At 34.3% G+C, this 13,027-nt stretch overlaps 2 protein-coding genes across 2 annotated transcripts in view; both read right to left on the bottom strand.

Moving 5' to 3' along the window:
* Positions 1-1,759: 1,759 nt before the first annotated feature.
* Positions 1,760-6,526, bottom strand: LOC117104499 (aldehyde dehydrogenase 9-like; the record flags this gene model as incomplete). The annotated part of the gene is given in 6 exon segments (XM_033245350.1): positions 1,760-2,219; positions 2,692-2,731; positions 2,881-2,955; positions 3,675-3,832; positions 4,172-4,336; positions 6,342-6,526. Coding segments are annotated over 6 exon segments (656 nt in total), but the record flags the coding sequence as incomplete, so codon positions are not given.
* A 463-nt stretch (positions 6,527-6,989) lies between these two features.
* Positions 6,990-13,027, bottom strand: part of LOC117104504 (aldehyde dehydrogenase, mitochondrial-like) — a 6,596-nt gene continuing 558 nt past the window's right edge. The window contains exons 2-4 of the mRNA XM_033245356.1: positions 11,767-11,871; positions 8,352-8,492; positions 6,990-7,166 (exon numbers count right to left, since the gene is read on the bottom strand). Coding sequence (XP_033101247.1) covers positions 6,990-7,166; positions 8,352-8,492; positions 11,767-11,871 — 423 coding nt within the window. The remainder of the gene's footprint in view (positions 7,167-8,351; positions 8,493-11,766; positions 11,872-13,027) is intronic.

Here is a 13,027-nt window from a genome sequence, read left to right as displayed (position 1 = left end):
GAGTTCAAAATCACTGATGCGTGACTATCGTAACTCAGTGGCGTACGCTAATCTGGGGTCAGTTGCTGGATTAACGTACGCCAGTGATTGTGCGATACAATAATGGCGTTCGCTATGCCGCGCACAAGTTCACACTACTCGATCAACGTTACGCTAGCGTAAGTCGTTGTGTCTGAACATAGCCGTACAATATTTTCTTCATTACTTCTAGTAATAACTTCATCATCCTCTTTATGTCATTATTCCAATTTTGGGGGCATTCATCAGTTGCTTCTGTCCTTCCATTAAAATCACCTACTATATATACATTTTCTCCATATTTTGCTCTAAAATCAGATAATTCATCCGCAACCGTATCATAAAACCGTTTATTATCTATTGCATATGGTGAATTAGCTAGAGTGGTCTATTTTTTTTTATTGGCGCATAGAGACAGCTGTAATATGCGCCTTATAAATCTATTGATTGATTGATTGATTAATTGATTGAATGATTGACTGACTAATAATGTGTTAACTTTACCGACTTCTCAGCAATACCTCTTAATATGTGTATACCATCAGGACCAGAAGACTTGTTGCAGTTTGCCCAATTTGAGACCAAATGTGGGACATGAATACGTGAGTTGGTTTTTGGAAATATCATCACTCAAAACACCATGGAATCAACAAAATGCTCACCGTCGCTAATACACATGGAAAAAACATCCATCACTAAAAATTCAATTTAAACATTTAAAAAAGCCATACAAACTTCTAATGAAACACGACGTTATCGAATAAAATTGACACAGTTTACATACAAATTGTTAAGGCTAGCCTTGATTTTTTTTTAAAAATTCAAAGACACCTATGCTTGATAAGTAAATAACATAATTGTTCCTTCCTTTACTTGAGCAGTGTTTCTATCACTTATTACTTTATTTAAAATATCAGAGCTATAGCATATGCAACGCTTCTTCTATAAAGCCCTTTGAAGGCTCCATACATTGCTGTCTCAATTATTATGAAGAAACTACAGTGGCTGCGATGACCTGTCAAGAAACCTTGCTGACTGTTATTAAAGAAAACACAATACAATAATGCAACACTTCTTGATTTTATGATTTAACTATATATAAAAAAGTAAAACGTATATTGTAAAAGCACAACCTGAAAGCGCAGGATTTAAAAAGTTTAGAAAGATAGTCTTATATGCAGACGTGGGAAATTACGAGTGTTACCCCTTTTCATGGTCACCAAGTAATATATTTGTTGAATGATGTAGTTGCCAAGTGACGTAGTCCTCAAATGCCAGTTGCCGAATGCTGTAGTTGCTGCCGAATTATAAAGTCGCAACAAAATACTATATGCGCCGAACAAATGTCTGCTCTGTAGGTGTACCATAATTATACAAAATTTTACTATTTTGAGGGAACAAAATATTATTTTGTAGGAACGAAATATTATTTCGAGGAATGAAATCATTATTTTGGGGGAACAAAATATTATTTCAAAAACGAAATATATTTCGAAGGGACGAAATATTATTTTGTTCTCTCGAAATGATTTTGTTTCCTCGAAATGATTTTGAGGAAACGAAATATTATTTTGAGAACGAAATGATTTTATTTCCTTGAAATAATATTATTTCATCCACTCGAAATAATTTAATATTTTTCTAACCTGTCCCTTTATGCACTCCTTAGAAATTTACTGAGACACTCATAGATATATTACATTGTACTGTACAAAATAAAAATCAAACATTTGAACAATCATTTAGAGTGTTTTTCACACTTTTATTTTCACAAAACAATTATCGCTGATTAAAGTTTACTTTTTGAATGTATCATTGATGCACATACACATAAACATAATTATACTGTGTTTTGAAGTTATAAGAAAAAACATTCTTTGCTAATTCTCTGTACCAATATGACTAAATTAAAGCCCTGTTTCCTGGTTTTCTTAAAAAAGGAAAAAGTTTAAAATGTATATAGTTTTTTACTTTGAAAATTATTGGTGAAGAAGCAACTTGAATGTAAACACATCTTTAAAATTTAATTAATAAGAAAATTACTAGCCTTTTCGAAATCAAGAACAAAAACTTGAATTTATTTTCATTATTAAAATTATCCATTTAGAACTACTGCAATGATGTCAGAAAAAGACTTTTATGAATTATTGCAATAATAATAATACAGTTTATGAATTCTTCTCCGGCACTTTAATGACTACCTGTGAGAAAAAAAAATTAACATTAAAAAAATCATTTTAAAAAGAAAGAAAAATATCATATACATCCAACGTATGACCTTCAATCAAACAATCAACAAGGATTTACAGTATGAGGTAGAGCCAAACCCATTAAGTGTTTCTTGGAGTCTGCAGCAAGATCACCACAAACGCCAGAAGTCGCAAGAAAATCGACAACACAAAAGAGCTATGTGTGTAGTTAGCAGACAGCTCTTGTGTGTGGGAGGTCTTAGGTAAAAGAGTTTTGTTAAAGATGGGAGTTGGCCCTAGAGAGAGAAGCTTGGAAAATTAACCTCATCGTAGTATACAATACCGTTACCAAAACATGTATAGTACTGTAGTATGGTTACAACTCTTAAATGAAAAAAGGCACTTAATTGGGATATTTATATGGAAATAAATATGTTATTGAATATATATTCTGTAAGAAATTTGAAACACGAAAGTGACTTACTGTCTTAACCTCATGATATTCTTTCAATGAATCCTCTCCCCTAAAAATAAATTAATCAAAAAATGTCAAATTGAAATCAAAGTGAAAATCCTTGGCTCATGTGCCTAAAAAAGTCACTTATATCAATTAAACAACAATTTGAACATGAACACTTGTGCGTAGAACATTAAAGCTAAGGGGTAAACTTACAGGTCTCTGCCAAACCCAGACTGTTTGAAGCCACCGAAAGGAACTGAAGGTCCACCAACATTGTAGCAATTAACCCTGAAAATGTAAACAAACACAATTTTAACTAGAGCAGTCACTCTATAGCATGCATACCTCCACCCTGTGCCTGAACAATATGCAGAGGGTGTATGATGGGCAATTCCATTTTATTTACCCTGTGCCTGAACAATATGCAGAGGGTGTATGATAGGAGATTCCATTATATTCCACCCTGTGCCTGAACAATATGCAGAGGGTGTATGATGGGCAATTCCATTTTATCCACCCTGTGCCTGAACAATATGCAGAGGGTGTATGATAGGAGATTCCATTATATTCCACCCTGTGCCTGAACAATATGCAGAGGGTGTATGATGGGTGAATTCATTATTTTCCACCCTATGCCTGAATAATGGGCAGGAGGTGTATGATGGGTGATTCCATTCTTTTCCACCCTGTGCCTGAAAAATATGCAAGGGTGTATGATAGGAGATTCCATTTTTTCCATTCTGTGCCTGAATACCAAACAATATGCAGGCAAGCCATTCCATTATTTTTATGCTTGGGGTTAAAAATCTTGGTTAACTTGACCTTTGACCTGTTTTGTGACCTTGACCCTTGACCTGTTTTTCCCAAAATGTAATCATCTCTTAAACTTCCTTAAAGCTCTGTCCACACTACCTAGTTTCAAATGTCAAGTAAATGGGTGTGATATGACAAAATTATACACATAGAATTTTAATACTGTGGACACAACTTAAAGAGTATTGTAATACCAGACTGTTCCGACATTAAGGCTGTGAGCAACTGTCATGGCGATGTCGAGATTCTTTGTAAACACAGCACCAGCTAAGCCATAGTGGGTCTTGTGAGCACGCTCAATCACCTCTTCGATGTCTTTGAATTTCAAAATTACTTGAACAGGTCCAAAAATCTGAAAAAGAATGTAAACGTGCTGGATCAGGATTGAAATTGACGAAGTCCCACAGAGGCATCACATTAATTAACATAATTATATGGTTTTGATTCACTGAAACAAAACCATGTAATATTAATGCTAAAGTTTATTAAAAATTCTAATTAAATTCATAAAAAAAGAAAAAATTTTATAATCATTATTGTCATTGTTGCTAATACAATTGCTCTTGTTGATAATATTGTTGTCCTCCATCATTATTATTTTATCCATAATCTTTGACTTTTAAATTGTACTGCGATTCTCTTTTGGAGACTTGGGACTGCCAAGTAAAGTAACAACAAGTTGACCTCTCACCTCTTCCCTGGCAACAGTCATATCATCAGTGACATCAGAAAAGACAGTTGATTCCAAGAAGAAGCCTTTGTTGCCATGACGATTTCCTCCACACGACAATGTTGCACCTTCCTTTTTACCAGATTCAATTTTGTCAAGAACTTTATCGAACTGTTCTTTGTCAATCTATTTATTAGAATAGAAATTATAATAATAATAATAATAATAATAATAATAATAATAATAATAATAATAATAATAATAATAATAATGGTGTACATTTATAATGCGCCAGTATCCATCAAAGATGTTCATGGCGCAAAACAGATGCCTAGAGAGTTATTAGCAGTCGATAATCTTAACTACAAATTTAAAAAAAATAACAATAACCATAATCCTTGTGGGGGAGGCTTCAGGAGTGCCTTTGTGTCCCGTTTATATATATAAAGCGATATATCTACAATTTAAAAACATTAGATTACAAAAACAAAATATTAATATGTATATTTTTTAACTCTATGAATACTGACACTTGATACATATTTCTATTTGTCCCCATCAGGATTCGAAAACAAATCCTTCAGATTAACACCTGAGCTATGAGAGGAACTGGTATACATTATTTTATTTTCCCATTAGGACATATTTTATTTATTAAGACATATTTATTTTATTTAATATTAAAATTTTACATATTTTTTATTTAAAAAAAACAGGACTATTACTACATACACTAAAGAGCACAGGATATATAATCTACTTAAACTTATGCAATGTATCCCTTAAATTTAGGCAATGTATCCCTTAAACTTATGCAGTGTATCGCTTAAACTTAATGTATCCCTAAACTTATGCAGTGTATCCCTTAAACTTATGCAGTGTATCCCTTAAACGTATGCAGTGTATCCCTTAAACGTATGCAGTGTATCCCTTAAACTTATGCAATGTATCCCTTAAACTTATGCAGTGTATCCCTTAAACTTATGCAGTGTATCCCTTAAACTTATGCAGTGTATCCCTTAAACGTATGCAGTGTATCCCTTAAACGTATGCAGTGTATCCCTTAAACTTATGCAATGTATCCCTTAAACTTATGCAGTGTATCCCTTAAACTTATGCAGTGTATCCCTTAAACGTATGCAGTGTATCCCTTAAACTTATGCAGTGTATCCCTTAAACGTATGCAGTGTATCCCATAAACGTATGCAGTGTATCCCATAAACGTATGCAGTGTATCCCATAAACCTATGCAGTGTATCCCTTAAACTTATGCAGTGTAACCCTTAAACTTATGCAGTATATCCCTTAAACTTATGCAATGTATCCCTTAAACTTATGCAGTGTATCCCTTAAACTTATGCAGTGTATCCCTTAAACGTATGCAGTGTATCCCTTAAACGTATGCAGTGTATCCCTTAAACTTATGCAGTGTATCCCTTAAATGTATGCAGTGTATCCCTTAAACGTATGCAGTGTATCCCTTAAACGTATGCAATGTATCCCTTAAACTTATGCAGCGTATCCCTTAAACGTATGCAGTGTATCCCTTAAACTTATGCAGTGTATCCCTTAAACGTATGCAGTGTATCCCTTAAACGTATGCAGTGTATCCCTTAAACTTATGCAGTGTATCCCTTAAACGTATGCAGTGTATCCCTTAAACTTATGCAGTGTATTCCTTAAACTTATGCAGTGGATCCCTTAAACGTATGCAGTGTATCCCTTAAACTTATGCAGTGTATCCCTTAAACGTATGCAATGTATCCCTTAAACGTATGCAGTGTATCCCTTAAACTTATGCAGTGTATCCCTTAAACTTATGCAGTGTATCCCTTAAACTTATGCAGTGTATCCCTTAAACGTATGCAGTGTATCCCTTAAACTTATGCAGTGTATCCCTTAAAGTTATGCAATGTATTCCTTAAACTTATGCAGTGTATCCCTTAAACTTATGCAGTGTATTCCTTAAACTTATGCAGTGTATCCCTTAAACGTATGCAGTGTATCCCTTAAACTTATGCAGTGTATCCCTTAAATGTATGCAATGTATCCCTTAAACGTATGCAGTGTATCCCTTAAACGTATGCAGTGTATCCCTTAAAGTTATGCAATGTATTCCTTAAACTTATGCAATGTATTCAAATGATGGAAAATATATATAGTAAATGTTATCAAGTTGAATATGAATTACCTGTGGACCTGATTGCGTGCCATCAATGTACGGATCTCCAATGACTCTTGCCTTTGCTTTCTCCACACTTTTCTTGACAAACTCATCGTAGATTCCCTCTTGGACAAAAGTACGGGAGCCAGCTGAGCAGCACTGTCCTACGTTACCAAAGATAGCCTCGTGGGCCTCGTCCACCGCAAAGTCGACTATCATAAAAAATACCAAATTAGGTGAACATTTTCCCACTTCCGAGATGTGTATGAATGCTCACAATCACACATCTTATTTTTTTAGTCATAAATTTAAAGCTGATCAATATGCAATATATTGATTGGGCCAAGGATTGCAAAGAGTGAACTCAATCACATAATGATCATCGTAATCCTCATGATCATTCATCATATCATGATGTGACTACGATTATCATCATCATTATAAACATCAATCATTATCCAGGGGCGGATCCAGATATGTATGAAAGGGGGAGCACTGAAAGGGGTTCAAAAGTGGGACTGATCGAGATAATACTACCCTAAGGGGACTGGGCGCATGACCCTGCAAAATTGTTGGGTTCTAGACGCCCATAAAATAACCTCTGAGGCGTTTTGGGTGTCCATTTTTTTCTATTTCTTTCTTTCTTCCCTTACTTGGATACAAGCGGGGCAGTGCCTATAGCATACCCACCCCCTCCCCCCAACGAATCCGCCTCTGTCTGTTATCATCATCCATCATTAAAAGCTTACCATTACTATCAGCGAACACAATATTAGGACTTTTACCACCCATTTCAAGTGACACTCGCTTCAGGTTGCTCTTGCCTGCTGCTTGCTGGATGAGATGGCCGACCTATGTAAATATGAATAGGGATAATGCAAACACCATCAAAATATGTAAATGCATAAGTTCAACAAAATAAGACTGAAATAATTTTATCAGGTGATTTTTTTTCTTTATTTTATTATTTTTTACCATGAAATGTATTTGCCCCATTTACAGCTTGCTGCACATTCAGATTCAGAAATTTTTTAATTCACTATTTTAGAAATAATATATATAAAAAAAAAAAAACGTTTTATAAATAAATAGAAAATACAAATACTTAGGTTTTTATGCCATTATTGGAAATTGATACCTAGTTGTATCAATAACATTGCTTAGTTTTAATAATTTGTAATCTAGAAGTCTAGTCTATCTTACAAGGTACTTTGATAAAAATGTTTACCATCCTTTTGAAATGTATTGTACCTTTTAATTATGTACTGCATTCATCAAATAAAAACATATTAAAAAAACCCTAAAAAAAAAAAAAAAAAAAAAAAAAAAAAAAAAAAATGCAAACAACCACATGAATGTATATAATATACAGAATAACTGATTTACAGTACGGAACTAACTCTGAATAAAGTGATACTTTAGCCATTGTGATCCAATATTTTAAACTTTTGTTGATTGTCAGGAATGGTATTTAAAATATTAACAGTGGCTAAACAAAAAGCCTTGAGGACCAGGTCTGGCTGGCTTCTTCAGAGCCTACCTGGAGGAAGGGCCACAATGAGCCCATGTAGGATACAGGAATAAAAGACCACCAGCTTCAGCGTTTTAGATGTCGTATTTTGATTGGTTTTTACAGTTTTGGTCTTTAAAAGGGTCTCTAAAAAATAACCAAAATGGGGGCAAAAAATTATGAATATCCTGGGCCCCCTAAGGATTTGGGTCCCTGGTTTTAGTCAGTGAGAGATCATAGCTCTCATGCCACAGAATACTGAATCACGATGGATTGTATAAATTCTTTTGGAGGTTGTCGTTTATGTCTCATGGTTTTTAAAATATTGATTTAACATTAAAATATATATTACTCTCTTATTTTTCATTATAGTAATTTTTATTATGTATTTTATTATCATAAGTACTATTAGCAACATGATCAATTTTATCATTTACCAATCTCTGATTTTGCTCAAACAAAACCTGGTTGGTTGTCGAGTGTACTATAACAAGCTATTAACCATAAATAAGCTATAATGTGCTCACTGCAAGATAGTCCTTGTTTTGTTTCAAGAGATCAGCAAGTCTGGTCATGAGTTCTGCTCGCTTGCTGACGTCAAGTCGTCGCCACGGAGACCCAAGCTTGAAGGCTTCTCTTGCCGCTTTTACAGCAAGGTCAATATCGGCCTAATTTGAAGATTTTTGTAAAAATATACACAAAATATCACATGACAAAATATAAATATCATGATGTACTTCTTAAAATCTGTGATTTGCCCATATATGGGTATGATGTCGTCATATCGCATCACAACTGTAATGTATGGGCCAATCACATATAATAGGCAGATTCACTCACATATAATAGGCAGATTCAAGAGATGGAGTGGGGGAGGGAGAACCAGCCAGCCAGCCAGCCCCCCTCCCCCTAAATGTTTAAAATTTGAAAAAAAAAAAAAAAAAATTGCAATCAAATTTAAGTCTGAGAGTGCATCTAGAGATGCCATATCATGAAACTACTTACAGTACACAACTATCATTGGGCTGAGGTTGTCAGGCCTATCTGTGAAAGTCCCTCTGTGGGCCTCCTCTATTCCCCTCTATTTTCCTGGATCCACCATTGCAGATTTTCATATAAAGTTATATAGTGTAGCCTTTAAAAACTGAATAGTTACTATAGCTCAAGTGGCCTCTGAAGATGAGTTAACCCTTTGAAGTCCCAAGGGGGTCTATTCTAGGTAACTGGGGCCCCTTTAAGGGGTTTGAATAGGTTTCTGAAAAACGCATAATACATTTTTATGACTTTCTGCAAATGTTGGTTTGATTGTTGGGTAAAATGTTTTGGGCTTCTGAAAAATAGCAAAATTGTTTGACTTTTTGAAATAGCTCAAAGGTCATGTGCCCCAGAATTGTAATTTCGGGGCCCAAAAAGGGAACTTTTTTCTCCATAAACCACATGTAAACGACACTAAAAAAATTCCTATGCTCATAAATGTTACGCATTATGTGGAATATGTTGTTTTCTACAGAAATAAAATGTGTTTGGTTGAATAAAATTATGCTTTCATATGATGATTTTTTTATGCCCAAGGTCACAAAGGTCATTAAGGTCATAATTTGGGGAACGGCCCCTATGACATGCCCCTCCACCGATAGAGGGCAAGTAAGCATTTTTTAAACAGCATATTGTGAAAAAAGTCATTTTTTAAATCAATTTAAATACTAAAAAGCATGTTTTAGGTTTACTAGTCAGAAACATATTGTGGAAAAAAGCTTTTTTTTTTTTATTAAAACCTTGGTTTATTTGTTATTAATACCGAAAAGCAAAAACACATAGATGAACTCCTTTGTTTACCTGAACTTTGTATTCCTTATGATTGTACAAATAATAATCTTCTTGACTGCATGAATGCCTAAAGGAAACTGTTTTTTTTTTTTTATTGAAAACCTTGGTTTATTTGTTATTAATACTTAAAGCATATTATCGATATAAAACATTTTTTAAACAGCATATTGTGAAAAAAGTCTTTTTTAAATCAATTTAAATACCAAAAAGCATGTTTTAGGTTTACTATTTAGAAACAATTTAGTTTCTTCCACATATCGCATCGCAAAGGAAAAGTAACAACATGAATGGAGATAAGGAGCCTACAATCTATCACATATTTTTGATGACCTTCTACACCAAGCCAGGGAACACAGGACCCCGCGGAAAAGACCTCAAATACCAACAGAGGGTGCACATCATCGGATGACACCGGCCGATGACGAAATGATCTGAGATTAGGTCATTTACCTGATGAAGATACTATTTCGAAACTGGTTTAAATAGTACTGTAGTATTTAAACATTTTTAAATATTAAAAAGCATATTGTTGATAAAGCATTTATTTAAATACTGAAAAACATATTGTGGATAAAGCATTTATTCAAAAAATGAAAAGCATGTTGTAAATAAAGCATTATTTTTTATTTTAAGATTTTAATACTGAGAAGCATGATATGCATAAACCATTTTGTTTTTAAACAGATTTAATTTCTGTGAGGCATGTTCTTCATTTAGCCACTTTTCTGAAACAGTTTTAAATATTGAGAAAATATTTAAAAGTTTTAAATATTTTTTTGTTTTAAAACAGATTTAAATACTGTGAAGGCTATTGTGGATAACACATTTTTTTTTACATATTTAAATACTGTGAAGCCTATGTGGTTAACAATAAAACAAGATCGACTACTAACATGTCTATAGTAAGTTGTTTTGTAGCACTGTAAACAAAATTTTTGAAACCCATTCTTATAAGTCACCAAATCATACATTTCTACCAACCTTTAATACTAAAACTAAAAATCAGTACAACATTTTATGTACTGAAGTATCTATTACTATTTACATGAATTGAATACTCGCAGCATTTTTACTTTCTATTAGAAACTGCTAGTATTATATAGGTAAGTAATAAGTATATGAATAACTTTAATGCACTAGTTGATTGATAACTTCATTCTAATTTGTTTTGGGTCTTTTTTCTGAATTTTTATAAGCGGTTAGACATGGCCTAGGCTAGCCTATATGATGTTACTACAAAACAAAATCACATTTTAAAATCAAATTTGTGAACATACTTGCCTTACAGTATATCTTAACTAGCAGGTGATTTTATTGGTAGATTAGTTTGTTTTTAAGTGTGTAAGTACTGTATGATTGATTTGCATGCCAAGTGAAATTAGTACCCTTATTCTGCTTTGTTTTACCGTACCGTAATTCTCGGCTGCCGCCTAGCCGATACGCAGTGTGGAAGGAATGTTTTGTTTTTCTGAGCATGTGAAGATTGTGCTTATCTGGCTCATTAGCATAAAAATACCACACATAAGGCTAATTCAAGTTAGATGGCTTAAACCAGCCAGCTTCCTATCCTGGTAACAGTTAAAATTCCTTGATAATATGTTTCCTTGGATTTGAACTCACAACATCTGGTGGTATGCATTCCAAGACTTTTGAATTTGACAATGGTAATGCATTGTGGCCTTAGTTTAGATATATTTGCCTGAAGCGGCTTAGCTTACAGTAGTCAGTTAAACTGGTGGTAGCCACCGTGTGCGCGTTTAACTGTGAAGATCTTAGGTCCCCAGTTCCATTCTCATCGCTGCTCTCCTTGTATCTCAGCTGGAGGGCTGAAAACCAAGTTATGATAGCGCACCATCTTTTGGAAGAGAGGTTTAAGCTGTTGGTCTGGTGTGCATAATACTGTAAGTGCACATTAAAGAAGAGTAGGGGATTGTCTCCCGGTGCACTGCCCAAGTCACCACCAGAAGGACCCAACTGGAAACAAGTCTTCGGACTTTAATAGTGGGTTTTCCTTTGTGCGATTCACATCAAAAATACTCCTATCCAATCCTACTACTACGTATTGTAGTTTATGTTTAACATATGTTTAAGAGGCTCTTTATTGTTTATGATTACCTTGTCACCCTCTTGAACATCACATATCTTCTCTCCTGTGCAAGGATTGATGGTAGCAAACTTTTTTCCACTCACAGAATTAACAAACTCATTGTTGATAAACAACTGAAAAAGAAATTATAAAGAAGGTGAATTCTGGTGGCTCATAGGGCCTGTTTCTACTGGAAAGAAATACTCGATTAAAAATCGCTTTTTCGAAAAATTGCTGTTATTCTCGCAGTAGAAACGGGACTAGTTTGAAAAAAGCGATTAAAAAACATGCAATGGATAGCGTGTTTGAACGGCAAATAACCGATTTTGGCTGTGCACCTTTTAGCTGCAACACAAAAAAAGCGATTATCAGGTGAAATGTGACCTGCAGGTCAATCACTGCAAAGACTAGATCGTATTAGTTGCGAAAAAATTTGTCCTCTTGTTCATGTTTCCCTACAAGCTAAAAACGTCAACAAACATGTGGAGCAACGAATTCGTTTTGTAATAATTTTGTGGGGGATATTGGGCCTAGGCTTCTCCGTTCTTTTGGGCCTGCCGTTGTCCTCGTTTGGTCGCTCGTACATTGTGCCGATGAGCACAGCCGAAAACATTTGCCTTCTCGCCCCACACCGTATCTTACTCCTCGTCATCATGACAGGAATGAGAAAGATACAGTTAGGAAAACAACGTGTTGTATAAAGAAAATGGTGACGTAATTTCCGTCACAAAAACCGATTTTCAAAAAATAAAAAATGCAGTTGCAACGCGAGCAGGCTGTCTGCTACTCATTAAAAAAGCAGTTTAAAAAATCGATTATTTTGTGTTTATCAGTAGAAACACACCCATAGTTGTTGGCTGCATTAATCTCCATGATTCATTGATTGATTGAATTTATTTGATGCTTGACAAGCAAAAAAGATAAAAAATGATTTGTGATCCAAAAAGTCAGAATTAATGAGTCCAGTCAGTTTCCAATGGAGTCAAATAATGCACATTATGGATAAGAACATTAAAGCCCCATTCCCGGGGGAATGGGGCAAAAATCTAATTTTTGTATAATGTTATAAAGATTTATAAATATAATATGGAATTGCTAGTTTAACTGAATTTAGACATACTAAGAATGAAAAAAATGTAAAATAAGACTGAAATTTGATTTTTTTGTGTTCCACACAAAAAATAAATGCGGATGAATTGTTCATGTTTGATTTTGCGATAGGTCGTGAGAAGAAATATCGTAGGCGCCGAAAACATTAGCCTATCCAACGCTGCTAGGCTAGGCCTAGCC

Source organism: Anneissia japonica, unplaced genomic scaffold, assembly GCF_011630105.1.
Source record: "Anneissia japonica isolate Jap-2015-1 unplaced genomic scaffold, ASM1163010v1 scaffold287600_len331809_cov165, whole genome shotgun sequence".
NCBI lineage: Eukaryota > Metazoa > Echinodermata > Crinoidea > Comatulida > Comatulidae > Anneissia > Anneissia japonica.
Note: the sequence above shows the minus strand (reverse complement) of the source record. Positions and strands in the feature narration are given on the sequence as shown.